General features: G+C 34.1%; 1 protein-coding gene across 18 annotated transcripts in view; it reads right to left on the bottom strand.

Annotated features, from left to right (window-relative positions):
- ADAM22 (ADAM metallopeptidase domain 22) overlaps positions 1 to 15791 on the bottom strand; it is a 229731-nt gene that overhangs the window by 44468 nt on the left and 169472 nt on the right. For all 18 annotated transcript variants that reach the window (XM_033088399.1, XM_033088397.1, XM_033088392.1 and 15 more), the window contains 8 exons: positions 15282 to 15353; positions 14265 to 14431; positions 12739 to 12823; positions 11620 to 11710; positions 10411 to 10462; positions 4873 to 4972; positions 2832 to 2903; positions 2520 to 2612 (listed from right to left, as the gene is read on the bottom strand). In XM_033088399.1, coding sequence (XP_032944290.1) covers positions 2520 to 2612; positions 2832 to 2903; positions 4873 to 4972; positions 10411 to 10462; positions 11620 to 11710; positions 12739 to 12823; positions 14265 to 14431; positions 15282 to 15353 — 732 coding nt within the window. The remainder of the gene's footprint in view (positions 1 to 2519; positions 2613 to 2831; positions 2904 to 4872; positions 4973 to 10410; positions 10463 to 11619; positions 11711 to 12738; positions 12824 to 14264; positions 14432 to 15281; positions 15354 to 15791) is intronic.

Below are 15791 nucleotides of genomic sequence, written 5' to 3' on the forward strand. Positions count from 1 at the left end.
CAGGCAGAGTTGAGTAGCTGACACAGACCTATGACTCAAAAAGCCTACACCATTTACTCTCTGGCCCTTTACAGGAAACGTTTGCCAACTCTGGGATAGATACGTTATTATAAACACATGCAGAAAAACTAGAGATACACACAGTTTATCATCTTGTTCTTCTATTTCCCCCTCTGTTCACTATCCTGCCTCTGGATCCCCCAGGAGCCCAGGGTAGGGGCGAGAGTGGGGGTGTGGGGTAGAGAAAATGGCAAAAAAGGATCTTACTTGACTGGGACAACTGTAACTTATTTTGTGGGAGGGTTAATCATGCCAATTTATTGTATGCCTTTTAATTTTATCATTTTTACTTGTTCCTTGAAATGATAATATCACAAAGAGCTGGATTCTATAAATCAAAGAACAATGGCATCATCAAATGCATTTTATGGATAGGCAGACTTAAATCACCAAGGATTAACATCAAGATTGGGGATCCCTTGTTAAGGCAGTTGGAAAAGCTGTCAGAATAAATAGTTGAGGCAGCCAGAATGAAAATATATCTGTTTCACCTTTAGTTTAATCTTCCTTTTTTAGAAAATGCTTTCAGAGATCTCTGCCAGGGCCTTTCTTGTCTTAAAAACCTGCCAGGGACATGGTGGTCAAGCGGAAACAACAGAAATAGCTGCCAGCAGATCTGGGACGTAAGTGAACATTTATTCTGTTCTGGCTGAATGAACCTACGCAGGTTATTTCACTTCCTTGAGACTGGGATTGTTCAAGTGAAAAATATGGATAATAATGCCTACCCCAAAAGTGTGGTTGTGAGCGTCATCTAAGATAGCGGTCTCACCAGAAGTGATTTTGCCCCTAAGGGGACATTTGGCAATATCTGGAGACATTTTTGGTTGTCACGACTGGGAGGGGTGGTGCTTGCATCTGGTAGAAGACCAGGAAGCTGCTAAATATTCTACAATAAACAAGACACACTCTCACGACAAAGAATTATCTGGCCCCAAATGTCAATAGTGCCTGCATTGAGAAATGCAGACATAAGACGATATAAATTAAAAGTGCTTACCACTCTTCTCTGGCACTCAGTAGATGCTTAGTATGATAGGTTCATATTCTACCCTGTCTTAACTCTTAGACTAAAGTTAATTAATCAGCAAATAATCAGTAAGAGACTGCTGCCCGGATTTATTCATTCATTCAACAAATATTTACTAAGAACCTGTACCAAGTACTGTGTAAGTCCTGGGCTCTGCTTCCATAAAATGTACAGACTGAAAGAGGTAGATATTAAACCTCAGAAATAATGTAGACTATTGTACCAGACTTTGTATCAGAAGAGAAAAAAGAAATACATTTCCTTGAAAAAGGTCAGCCTCAAATAACTCTAGTCTTGATGGAAAGGTTTAAATATTTGGAGACAGGTATGAGGATGCTACTGGGAGAATGAAAACAGATAATGTGTTTAAAGATGCATTTTTTATTAAAAAGAAAAGCATCCAAATAAACATTTGGCAGCAGTTTAATTTATTTAGAATTTACTGCCCACAGTGTCTTGAGATTTATAGATGGAATAATTCTTCTAAAACCAAAATATCATTCTATATGTATATTTGTATCTAAATGTACATTAACATTTTTGATGACTTAAGAAACTATTGGACGAATTGGATGATGGTGGTCAAAAGGTACACGCTCTCAGCTATAAGGTAAATAAGTACTGGGATATAAGGTAAAATATGATGATTATAGTTAACACTGCTGTATGGAATTTTTAAACATTATTAAGGATCCTAAGAGTTCTCATCACAAGGAAAAATACTACTTTTCTTTTTTTATTTTTGGTATCTTAATGAGATGATGTATAGTAACTAAATTTATTACGGTAATCATTTCACAATATATGGAAGTCAAGTCATTATGCTGTTGTACACTTTAAATGTATACAGGGCTGTATGTCAATTATATCTCAATAAAACTAGAAAACAACATTTTTTAAAAAGATGCATTCTAAACTCTCATACACAACACATTAAGGTATGAGCATGTCTAAAAGTATTCCTTTTGCTCCCTCAACAGCTATGCAAGAGATATACCAAGCTGAGAAGCAAGAAAAGAAAGTTCTACTGAATACCTGCTTGGCTTTACAGAAAAGGAAACAACAACTCAAAGATTAAACACCTAGTTTTATTTAATGTGCATGCTCCTCAGGGAGGCAGAAGCGAGAGGACAAACTCTGGGAAGGACAAAAGTTCAGGCCCTCGTTCCCTGACTTGCTTGGTGTAAGACCCTGGGCAAACTGCTTAACCACTACAAGCCTCAGTGTTTTTATCTGTTAGATGGGACTAAAAATAGTTACTACACTTCATAAAATTTTGTGAGGCTCTTGTAAAGCCCCTGGTACTTAATCATTTAACATGTGTTAGATACTACTATTGTTATTAGAGTATATTTACCCAGCCTTAACAATTGAATCTGATAGTGAGTCCTCTTTTCTGTCAATTGGTTAAGAATCAGCATTTATTTACCTTGCACTTTTTACAACAAAGACCATCACTGCATTGAGAGTCTTGAGTCAAGGTGCATTTCTTACAACACTCTGCTCCTTCAAGGACACATTCCTGAGGAATATAAACATTGGCAAAACATCAGAACATGATGATTTTCCTGAAAGGACCAGAATATTTTCTAAAATAAATGTATAGCGTCACAATAATAATCTTTCTTCCACAAATCTTTTAAAATTTCCAGGCATAACACTTGCTCTGTATGTCTCGATGTGTGTACCTGGAATGACCCTGAACAACCTTAAAAAATCATCAAAACATCCAGAGACTTACTGCCGGGGTCCCACAGTCACACTCCTCTCCAGTTTCAATGAAGCCGTTGCCACACTCAGGGGGATCAAGAAGCTGTGGAATGAAAACCAAAAATATAGAAAAACCAACATTAAAGACCTTATAAGAGACCACAAGGGCCACACCTATACTTCTGGCATATCTGTCAGTTATTCCAAAGTATATTTTTATTTTCCTAAACAGAAAGCATGATGTTTTATAAATTTAGAACTGGGAACTTTAGAACAGAAGTGTCTAACATTATTTCCGGTTCGGATTTAATCATATTTACATATATAACATATATACCAAGTAGGGTCTGATAAATGCCACCAAAATAAAAGATGATCTAGCCATTGATGAAAGCCAAGCCAGACTGATTCTTGAAATTTCATTTCCTTCAAACAGGAAGCAAGGGATTTAGAGTCAGAATGTCTGGATTCAAATCTTGGCTCAGCTACTTATCTTGGGCAAATAGCTTGCCATCTCAGAGTCCAAGTATTTGAGTATTTAAAACAGGAATAATATTAGCTGCCCATCTACATCACGAATTGTTGTTAGGATCGAGTTCAATTACCTGTGAAAAGCCCTTTATTAATTATATTTCCTTGTGAAAGTTATTTCATTGACAATAAGGAAAACATTACAAAATAACAAATGCGTTGATTTATTTAATACAAAACATAGCTCCTCCTATTAACACAGTTCTACAGAGAACAGCAATGATAATTTGCCCTAAAGTCAGAAGCAGTTTTTGGCCTGTACAAGAGTACATTTTAAGATTTTTACTTTTTAACTCTCCATCGATATTATCATTCGAATATAATTTATCTTGTGATGATAGATAAAATTAGTAAATAGTTGCTATGCTCCACACATATAACAACCATTCAAAAGTTAATCAAAATCTATGTATTATAGAATGCAAGTGAATACATACCTATGAACACACACACACACACACACACACACGTTCTTAACTAGCTAGAGAGAAAAAGCAAAATGAAATTAAAAAAGCAACAACAACAAAAGAATCCCAACCTAATTTCAAATACTCTCCCCTCTCCAACAAAAGAATCCACTCATCTCTACATTTCATTTTCAGTTGAAAGGAATCATAACAAATGAGAAAGCTTTGAAAGCCAAAACTAAAACTTATCCAGATGAAAAATACTCTTATTCTCTTACTCTGGGTTCAGAATAATCAGTTATTTTGGCAAAAAGACTTGAATTGTTTTTCCTTTATAGTAGCAGGAATTTAGTTCAATTATTACTTCTGAAGCTTTTGGAAAGATACTTAAAATCATCAATTCGCTTTTCAGTGCAATGTAATGCATTTCCTAAATTTCACTGGAGTGAACAGAGAACGAAACCAGGTAAATGATTACAAAAGGAATGCTACATATCGCTGTGGTGCACAGAAGCATGTCACAGTTCACATAATGAACAAAGAGAAAGCAATCCACTTTAATCTGCAAAGTATTCCAGATATAGGAGAAAGACCTGCTTTCCAGTCAGTAATCAGAGGATGGTCCACAAATTGTAAAAGCCTCTGACAAAGTCTAAGTACAGAAAGACTTTCTCCTTTCCTTCTTGAAGCAGATTTGGTTTTCATACTGAGAAACTTGCCATATTAATCATACTGCTCATTCTGAAAGGTAGTGGTAGGGAGTGATGAGGAAAGATATGCTTTCCTTTCTACCAGGATGAGCTGTGATTAGGTATCCACGGGGGCAAAAAGCTCACCAAGAAAATGAAAATGAAAGGCAAAATGAAACCATTTTTGTAAGCTAACCTGGAATCATCATTTGGCCAGATAAAAAGAAAATGGAAAATTTTCAGAAAGCACGCTTATTTCTACCTGCTTTCTGTCCCCAAAGCTCAAGATTAAAGCTGACTTTGAAAATGCAGATATTCAGCAAGTTTAGACTATGTACATATAAGCCAAGTTGAAAAACTCTTTTATGAGATCCAATGGTTGAAAATGTGTCTTTATTATACTTTAGAAAGATTAATAACTAGTAACTCTGATCACGCTTATTACCTTAGAAGGTTTGTTGAAAAGGCAGGCGCCACCTCCACTATTTAGGAAGTCATGATACTCTTCAATGTTACACTGGGTGAACTTCTTGGGAAGATAATAGCTATAAGAGAGAAGAAAAGTAATAGCTGAGTACAATTTTCGTCTCCCTTGTTTGTATATCAGTCTTAAAATTAAACAGTCAAAATTGTACATTTTCTTAAAAATGAAAAAATAAATTCTACTTATGTACAACAATTACATTTAATCCCTAAGCGTTTTACTCCATCAGTAGATTTCCAAATTCTTCATTTGGTGACTAACAGTAACTATGGGTTCTTCATTATGTGCAAACACATTCAAAGGAAACACATACATATTGTACCTGTAATTTTGATTAAAGAGAGTTAGAAATAATTTGTTTTGTAATAAGTCTTTCCTAAATATTACTAGGCTGGAACCCAAACTGCAAAGCATTCTACAAAATAACTGACCTATAATCTACAAATGTGTAAAGGTTATGAAAGTCAAAGAAAGACAGGTACTGTTCCAGACTGCAGGACGCTAAAGAGACATAAAAACCATTGAAACTCAGGGCCCGTCTTGAATGAGGGCTAAGACTTAGATGATTTTCCTGGTTGTACTGTGGTTTTATAGGAGGATACCCTAGTTTGTAGACATGCACATTAAGATTTTAGGGGTGATAGGCACCAAGTTAATAATTTATGATTCAGGGACAAAAAGGTTCTTCAAGTTTCAGATTGTTCACACACACACACACACACACACACACACACAAAAAAAAATGTATACCAAAAAAAGTAATAACATTATAAAAGGTCAATAGAAAAAGAAACTTGACTATAGAGCAATTTGGCAATATGCATTAAGAATCTTCAAAATGAGAAATATCCTTAGATCTAGTAATTCTTCTTTTATACATTTTCTTGAGGACATAATTCACTATGTGTATAAAGATGTCTGAACAAAGATATTTATGGTGGCACAATTTATAATAGCAAATGACATGAAAATAACTTAAATGTTCAATAGTAAAACTGTTAACTAAACTGTGACATATTAATAAAATAGTTATTAATAATCATAGTGTTCAAGAATGAAAACTCAGAAAAATGCTGACTGTACAATGTTAAGTAAAAAAATGAATAAACAGTTAAATATCCAACGGGACCCAAATTATCTAAAAGAACAATAAAATTGGAAAGAAAAAATACTGGGATTTAAACATAATTTTAACATTGTTTATTTCAACATTAACCATGGTTATCACTGGATAGTGAGAAAAGTGATAAAAATTTTATTTTCTATATTTTTAAAAAGTTGTTTTACATTGAGCTTTTATAATAGTGAAAATACAATTAAGGTAGTAATAGATAGTTTTTATAACATCTCTCCCATTAGCCTGCAAGGACTATGCTCATTTATATCCCTACTTCCTGCAAGCATAGTGTTTAATGCTTTTTGAATTAATTAATGGAATTGACAATGATTATTTACCCTAAACTCATTTTTCAAGCGTTTCATGCCAAACTCTCCAAATAAAGCTGTCTCGGGTTTAAATTCTCTGAACTACTTTACTTCCTTCACTTCGCTTTCCTATCAAGTCATACACTTTATTCTTTATTTAAAGATTTTCATACATATATTACTTCCTTTTTTCTTTTCAATGCCAACCCCTCAGCCAATGTTTTTATCACCATACCCATGAATCCATTCTGCATATCTCTGCCAAAGTTATGGAAATTAAATAGGACTTTCTTCAAGTTTCCTATTTATTCTACCAGTCAAAACCTGAGATGGCTTCTACTGTCAAAGAAGAAAGTCACTAATTCTTAGTGTTGGGCCCTTAGAAGTCAAAGCCTAGTTCAGCCTCTGACCTGCAAAGGGCTATCAGAGATCTCAGCCCGGCCCAACCTGCTGCCCATTACACCGTTGGAAGTTCAGCCTGCTCTCCAACACTGACAGGGAATTTCCCTCACAGGAGCAGGTTAGATTTATAGCTTGCTCTTACCTTCACTGTGCCACATCTGACTTCCAACAGTTACAGTATGTGTTGTTATCTGTATCAAATAAGACTAATTCCTCTACTACATCTTCAAATACCTGAAAGCAGATATCATGTATTTCCCTAGGCTCTGCCCCAAACCTTTTTTGCAGTGTAACATATCTATTATATTCAATGCATTCTTAAAATCTTAATTTTTATAGGAACTTTAAATAGGCCTGGTATTCAGTTCAACAATGCTTTCCAACATTAAGCAGTACAGAGAAACTTCAAAAAGTAGAAATGGGAGGTAATGTACCCATGGGAAATATAAGTCCATAATTAGTGCTGTTAGGTGATGTTTGGCACAGATCAAATTATACATAGCATCATACCAGACAATGTTTTATGCAAAGAGCTTTTCCCTTAAATGCATCTACCGTGTTTCCCCGAAAATAAAACCTAGCTGGACAATCAGCTCTAATGCGTCTTTTGGAGCAAAAATTAATATAAGACCCAGTTTTATACTATATTGTATTATATAAGACCCGGTCTTATAGTATAGTAAAATAAGACCGGGTCTTATATTAATTTTTGCTCCAAAAGATGCATTACAGCTGATTGTCCGGTTAGGTCTTATTTTCGGGGAAACACAGTATTTGATGTAAGAAGAGCTCCAATGCAAAGAGCTATACATATTTGAGTGTTGCCATTTGATTTTGGTATTTCTTATGCTTAGTGCTAGGCAGGTTGTCTATAAAATTTTGTGCTTAATAGTTATTCAGAATAATCGGGTATAATATACTAAATAGCATTTAAAAGACAAGAACCTCTAGCACGAAATTTAGTAATTGTTGGAAAATGACAACTATAAAAAAGGATCTTTTTAATTCCCTCTTATTACTAAACAAAATGTTCAAAGATATTTAAAAATATATTTTAAATATATGATTGCATGTACTTGCTCTCCATCATTTATTTTCCTTGTCATACATATATTGGGAGTTCAAAATTCAAATATAATCAAATCAATAAATATTTCTTGAAAATCAAGTCTGTACAAGATATTATGGTGTGAAGTGTGACAAAAATATCAATTAGTGTAAGATGTAATCCTCAAAAATGTGCAACTAATTGGTGAGGGGAAGCATGGCACATACAGAATTAGATTATAATGCAGGAGTTAAAACTTATAATAAATCTCAAATCGCTAGAAACGTGGTTAGATAGAGAAAAATGAGAATTCCAGATGAAGAGGCTGGAATTCTTGAAGAAATCAAGAGGCTGGAAACGCATGTATGAGGTGTGATCAAATAACACGGTAAATGTTTAAATAAAAAGAATTTATTACAGTAAATGACACATTGCCATCAAATCCCCTTCAGAATACTCCCCCTCACTGTGAACATACTTACCCCTTGGTTCTTACCACTTTCTGAAGCAGTGCTGGAAGTCCTCTTTTATGAGTGTCTTTAGTTGCACTCTCCTGGCTGCCTCGATATCCTGAATCATTTTGACTTTGGGGAAGAGCCAGAAGTCACACAGGTCAGATCCAGTGAATAAGGTGGATGAGGACACACCATAATGTTTTTATTTGACAGAAATTGCCATATACCAGAAGCGATGTGTGACATAGAGCACTGTCATGAGAGAGGATGATTTATGGCACACTTTAAAACACATCTTCTCTCAACCATAACTCATACCCAACTGACTGCAGACGGCACCAAACAAGTAGAAACTTGTCACACACCATTACTAAGTTTCAACGCACTGCTTCCTATATTGAAGATCCCTGTCTTTCCATTGGATGGCACTCAGTAGCAGCATTCACTATATTTTGTGATCACAACAGAAAGATTCCATGTCACACATAGCTTCTGGTATGGCAGTTTCTGTCAAAGAAAAACATTACGGTGTGTCTTCATCCACCTTATTCACTGGAACTGGCTTCATGTGATTTCTGGCTCTTCCCCAGAGTCAAAATGATTCAGGACATCGGGGCAGCCACGACAGTGCAACTAAAGACACTCATGAAAGAGGACTTCCAGAACTTTTTCAGAAAGTGGCAAGAACGATGGGATAAGTGTGTTTGAAGCAAGGGGGAATATTTTGAGGGAGATTAATGGCAATGTGTCTTTTACTGTAATAAATTTTATTTAAACATTCACTGTATTGTTTGATCACACCTCGTATAATAATGGTTAGCAAACTGATCATGAAACGTATAATAATGGTTAGCAAACTGATCATGAAAGTGGAAAATAAGATTGCAAATGAGGATGAAGAAAGATTATGGACATTTAAATATTGGAGGAAAGAATTTGAACCTTACCCTTTATATAACAGAGACTCAACAAAAGTTCTGAGCAGGAAAATAAAATTCACGTGTCTGACACATAAATCCAGGTGCCTTACGAGGATAATGGAGAAACTGTGCCCTATACAGTCAGTGAACTAGAACTATATATTATCAGCATGGACAGATCTAACAAATACAGAGTTGATCAAAAAAACAGGACACAGACGAATACATATAGTATGAGGTCTTTCACATAAACTGAAAATATGCAACGCAATGCTGTATAGTACTTCAACACAAACACAAACATACAATAAAAGTATCAAAAAGGATCTGTGATGATATTAACCAAATTCAAGATGGTTACCTTGGCTGGGGCTGGGGACCAATCAGAGAGAACACAAGGCAGATTTAATCATGCAGGCAGTTTTTTTGTGTGTGTTTTTTTTAAGCTGGGTGATAGTTATACAAGTGTTCATTCTTTTACTCTTTATACCTTTTTTTGATTGTGATGGCAGTGGAGTTCCGAAAGGGAGAAAGAGAGCCCGAAAATTGCCTGAGTATCTGGCATGTTATTGAAACAAGCGCACAAGATGATAAAAGTTTAAAGTAAGATGGTAGTGATACACTTGGCATGAAAGGAATGGTTGTGCACTAGAAAGAATGCAGGATAGGTACCTGATCATGTGAGATGGGTAGGATAGTAAAAAAAATGAAAACCTTTCTCAGGAGAGTAAATGTGACAACTCTTCCCACTCCTTGTTCAGTGACACACCATTGGTAGCTGGAAATCAACCTTTGTAGTATTTGCACTATAGGTTTCTACATATGGTAGAAGGCTGCTGGAAATCTGAGAAGCTGCAAATCTGGGCTCTTGTTTTTGTTTTTGAGAGTCAGCTTAGCAGCACACTAGTGTTTATAACCCATTTATTAGAATTGAAAAAGATAAAAAGAAAGGGAGCTAGTATATGTAAGCCATCAAGAACAAAGTTGTTTCTCATTTCCAGCCTAGATTCAAGGTTTAAAAAGTCTTTGATCTACTAGGTTTATAAACATCAATTTTTTTCATAAAGAAGAGATTATTTTGTGAAAATTACTTTGCATACAAAGCCACTGAGAAAATCTACTTCTGATTTTCTCTTGAATGTCTGGGGTGAGGTTCCATGCATTAAGTTACTGAGTGTCATATTCCTAGAAAGACAATAGCATAGCAGAAAAAGGAAAAGTGAATTATTTTCAAATAGAAGTGGCTCACCCAGTGTCTCCCATTATGCATCCAGACCACGTGTCCTCACATTTACACTCACCTAAGAAAAAATGAATACACATGACTTATTACAAAGTAAAAACAGGTGCATTAGAGTAGTTCCTATTTTTAAAAGTATATTTTCCCTCGGGCCCTATCAAGATTATATAATTTTTACTAAATTTAAATCTTTTGCTATTTCAACAAGTGGTCATATTTTTAAAGCATTCACTTAAAATGGCTTAAATAAATTACAATCAAATGCCAATAAAATAGTGATATACCACTACAGGATACTGGTTTCATAAGCATTTATGGGAATTCTAACAACTTCTTGTTCATTTTTAAAAGCTTCTACACCAAGGTTGGTAGAAGGCAATATAGTAAATTGGTTAGGCTTCAGAATCGGACACCTGGGTTCAATACCTGGGCTTATCAATGTAATCTTGTGTAATCTTGGAGACATTACCCTTTAAGATCTAGTCATCTTATCTGTAAAATGGGGCTAATAATGTATTTCTTGCAGGATTATCTAAAGAATTAAATGAGCATCTAGATGTATTAATAGATAATACTGGCACTCAATTATCTGTCATATAATGAGTACTCCATAAATGGTAATAGTTATTATTAATATAAAAAAACATATTTACAATATTCATTATTAAAATAATAAAATAAATATTGTTATAATCAACTTACTCAACATACATAGTGTTTAACCATTCTTGGTGAAATAAGTTAGGAAAAATATATTCTTCATAGATGCTAAATCTAACGTATTTTACTAGGTCTATATTTTACTAAGCCGTTTATCAGGTCTGATCCAACCTGGCAGGCAAATTCAACCTCTGTGTCCATATAAAGAGATGGTTTAAATAAACCATAATAAAACAGAATGTCTTAAAACTATATGCCTATGACTCTTACCATTTAAAATTACCAAACTGAGCCTATTTTATCCCTTTTTAGGTAAAATTCAACTATGAATTTATCATCACATAGCTTTAAATAGTTATTACACATGGAGAAATTTTCATCTGCAATGTAAATATTACCTTGTATTACTTTTGAAAAAATTATTTTGTGCCCTGGCTACTTATACTATTAGCCAAACTCTTTTGGTCAAGCAACTGAATTAAAGAATCTCATTCTCCAAAATATTTTACAGATAGTCTTTTTAAAATATAATTAAAGCACACATGTACTTAAACTTACCACTTGCTAGCTTTCTTTTGTCTGAGATAATACCAATATTATGGGCTAATGACTGGGCAAGTGTAACTGCCATTAAATCAGTTTTCCCAAACTGAAAAACAAACAAAAAAAATTAAATACATGTAAATGCAAATTATTTTTTATTTAAGATGGGCCAGAGAAAAAGTTCACAATATAACTGAAAATAAGTAATTTCTAAGCATTTTGTTTATCACAGTTTAAACACACAATAGCTGGCGCTGAACTATTGAGCATTTATAAAGAAGTGGTAAGAAATAAATTAGTGTTTGATTAAGTCTTACAGGGAAAACTAGAAGCCAGGGAATCATCAACTTTTGGGTTTGGAAAGTTACATTTAATTCTGAGTGCAAATTTCACCAGTGACTTTTCTAAAAAACTTAGTACTTGCATATAATTAAAACAGTTTTTTCGATAATAAGATAAAAATAAATGTGCAAATTATATGGAACTTGTTCATGCTTGTGTGTCCACTTGTACTCTGAAATTTCCCCAAATTGAATAGAATATGGCTCAGAAAATGAACATTACGAGTAATAGGAAATAGTGATGATCTTTGGCCAAAAGAAACTTGAGAAGACCTAAGGATATTTTTTTCAATATATAGCCTCCCAAAGATTCAAGTATTTTTTTCTTAAATCACTACCATCAGGCTCAGTTCCTTAGGAGTAGAAGGAACCTTTTGAAAAGACTGTCTTTTTCTCCAAAAATTTGCCAAATATCAAAGAAGTAAGAAAATTTCTAATTCGGTTGTTAGGTAATCAGCCAATGCTTCTGGAAATTACCCAACTATCTGGAAAACCAAAGTGAAAAACAGGGCCTTATTGTTAGTGAAGCTAAAAGTAAAGTCTTTTCTCTATATATCTATAAATAGCTAAATATGGAAATCACTCTAAGTTAGAACATGAACAGAATGATCAGATATTATCTTGTTATTATTTCCCTATTCTGTCCTCTGGTAATTTACAGTAACCACATTGGTTGTTAATAAAACAACCTAACATCTGGAAAATGTGGAATACTGAGAAATTATCTCTTAAATATTAGGAAAACATTTTCAGCCATCATACCACTTTGTACTGTACAGATGTTCACACCTACTTCATTCACGCCTCCTCCTTTCAGCAACGAGCAAATCCCACCAATATAAGCTGCCCCGCTCCGGCTACTCTCAAATTGACTTCCCCTTTCAGAAAAGGAAATGAAAAATACTTACTGCTCACAGTTCAAACATCATAGCACCTCTCATTATTAATTTACCACATTAATTTTCTCAATGTACATAACATTTGTATACTATTTATTCCTAAGGTAAGGGAGGAATGTGAAAATTGTTTACACATATAACCAAAGAAAAAGGTTTCTGAGGGATGTTTCCCATATAATCAATAAATATCTTCAAGAGAATTATACCTATTAAAAAAAGGAGTACTAATATGATGTAACCTGAAAAGGATACAAAATCATTTCTGTGGTATTTCTGCCAAAAATGCGTAACTTGAATCTCACAATGAGAAACTATCAGCAAGTCCCACAATAAGGAACAGTCTATAAAATAACTGGCCTACACTCTTCAAAAATGTTAAGTTCAAAATAAACAAAGAAATGCTACAGAAATCTTTCATATTAAAGAAGTCTATAGAGACATGACAGTTAATGCAATGTGTGATCCTGTATTGGATCCTGGATTTAGGGTAGGGGAGAATTGGCTGTAAAAGACATTATTGAGACAATTGGTAAAATTTGAATATAAACTATAAAGTATTGTATCAATGTTAAATGTTCTGTTTTTAATCATTTACTATAGTAAAAAAATGTCTTAAGTATTTAGTAGTAGAGGCCCAGTAGATAAATGTCTCCAAGTTACTCTCAAATGGTTCAGGGAGAAAAAATTGATAGCTGGGTAGATGAAAGTAAGGGAAGGGGTAAATAGGATAGAAGGAAAGAAATAAAACAAATGGGACAAAATAGAAACAATTGATGAGTCTGGGTGAGGGGCATAGGCTATTTCCTTGTAATATACTTGCAACTTTTGTGTAAATTTGAAATTATGTAAAAATAAAAAGTTACCCCCAAAATGTACACTTTTAGTTCCATTTATAATTTTCTTCAACAGCTCTGACTTAAAATGATAGGTTTTTAAAGTGCTACAATATATAACTTGCTATTACATCAAATATGCATGCATGTTACCCCCAAAAAATTTTTTAAACATATAGGAGTAAGAAAAAATAAAAGATAAACTCTGAAAATATTAAGCTCTCACCTTAAAGCAAAAACAAAGATAATGTTAACTTTTAAAAGACAGCAATTTTAAAAAATATAATTAATCTGTTAAGAATACCCTTTATGAACATTAACAGTATTTTTACTCGGTTAATGCTCTGATTAAATCTCTTGAAAAATTAAATGAAATACACATGCAATATTAAAATAACTCAAAATTAAACTTCTTAAATTTTCAGGACAATTTCGAACAATTTATATGTTAAAACTTCTGCCAAATGTATCTTCTCTGTCATATCCTAACTGCACTATGCAGTAAAATGGACACAGCTCAGTCACAAGTCATAGAGCATATAATATGGAACCAAAAAAAGTAATAAATCATTACAAAAGTTACTTACGAAAAAAGGTGAACTGCATCACTTTTCTCTTTGATAAAATCTCTCCTGTATTTCATAAACTCACGTAGGGTGATCAGTGGATTTTCAGATATGGCAAACTTGTTGTCAGCTGCCCAGGTTTCCATGGCAACCAATACTATCCTTGTCTTAAGTTGGTCTTTATATATCTATAGAATATTAACAGAAAATTAACAAAACAGATACACCAGCTGTACATGTGGTAAAATCAAGTGATTTATGAACAGGACTACAAAGCTCCTTTTATGGAAATTCTGAGTTTTAGTAAAATGTAAGAAACTTCACTGTTTTTAAGGAGATAATTGTTTTTCTAATTTACATGCATTTACCTTGAGTAACAGAATCAAATTGTTTATCAATTAACACCCGAGGAACAGAGCACCTGTTAGAAACACAAGATCACTTTTGGACCAATATTTGCACCCTTATTCGAGGCTTTCCCTGAGTCCACCTTCTGGAACCTAGACAAAGAATCCATCCGTTCTTCAGTTCCCGTGGCAAAAACGGAACAATAAAGACTCTCTAGGAAACAATTTCTATACAACCATACTGGTCCTAATTAAATTCATGGAGTAGGTACTGGCACTGCCTTGTCAGGGAAGATTTGGAAAGTAGGTACTGTAGAATTATTTAGTTGCATCGTTCCCATGGCACTGGGCACTCTTGCAAAAGGCACAACTCGTAGACTGTTTCTCCATTGGTGGAATACACAGTATCTTTGTTAGGGGCTGTGACTCAGCCTTTTCTTTTCCAATGTGAAAAATACAGGAAGGAATTTCAGGCATAAGTCTGTGGGCAACTCTGACCACTTCCTTTTATCACCTTCCCAGATAGAGATCAAAATCAATAAAGTCAATTGCAAGGTTACCAGGGACTTACGGGACACCTTGGTCAAGTGTAATTTGGAGTAATGAATATATAAGAGCCATATTATCTGTTCTGTTAGTATTCAGGAGATAAAATTCCTCTACGACAATACTGAATCGGGTTGATACTTACTAAATCTGCCATGTTCACCACAGATTTCGCATACGTATTGGTATGTACAACTGAAAGCCGATGTTTTTTGAACTGAAAGCAAAAGAAAACAAGTGAAGGGCTTTCAGAGTCATCAGCAATAATCACCTCAGCAGAGAAAGCATGGTATAATTGCAAGTTCTCTAAGGGTGTGTAAAAAAAACGTAAGAATTGAGACCTAGTCCTTTATATACTGCGTAGTCTGAGGCAAGGTGCTTAAAAGTTGGAGCCCTCAGTTTAGTCATCTGTGAAATAAAGTAAAAAATACCCATTTTGTCCCATTCACAAGTTTATTTCTGTCACGGGATTATTATTCAAAATGATAAAACATATGCAAGTTATCTATGAATTACAAAACATATAAACACTGGTACATCAAAGTCAGAAAAAGTGAATGTGAATACTGCTAAAAGTATAAAAATCTGTTAAGTTCTACAAGGATTATTCAGTAAGGAGAAGAAAACCCTAAGGGTCACAAAGAGGTAGCTTATA

The sequence above is a fragment of the Rhinolophus ferrumequinum genome, chromosome 20, assembly GCF_004115265.2.
Source record: "Rhinolophus ferrumequinum isolate MPI-CBG mRhiFer1 chromosome 20, mRhiFer1_v1.p, whole genome shotgun sequence".
Lineage (NCBI taxonomy): Eukaryota > Metazoa > Chordata > Mammalia > Chiroptera > Rhinolophidae > Rhinolophus > Rhinolophus ferrumequinum.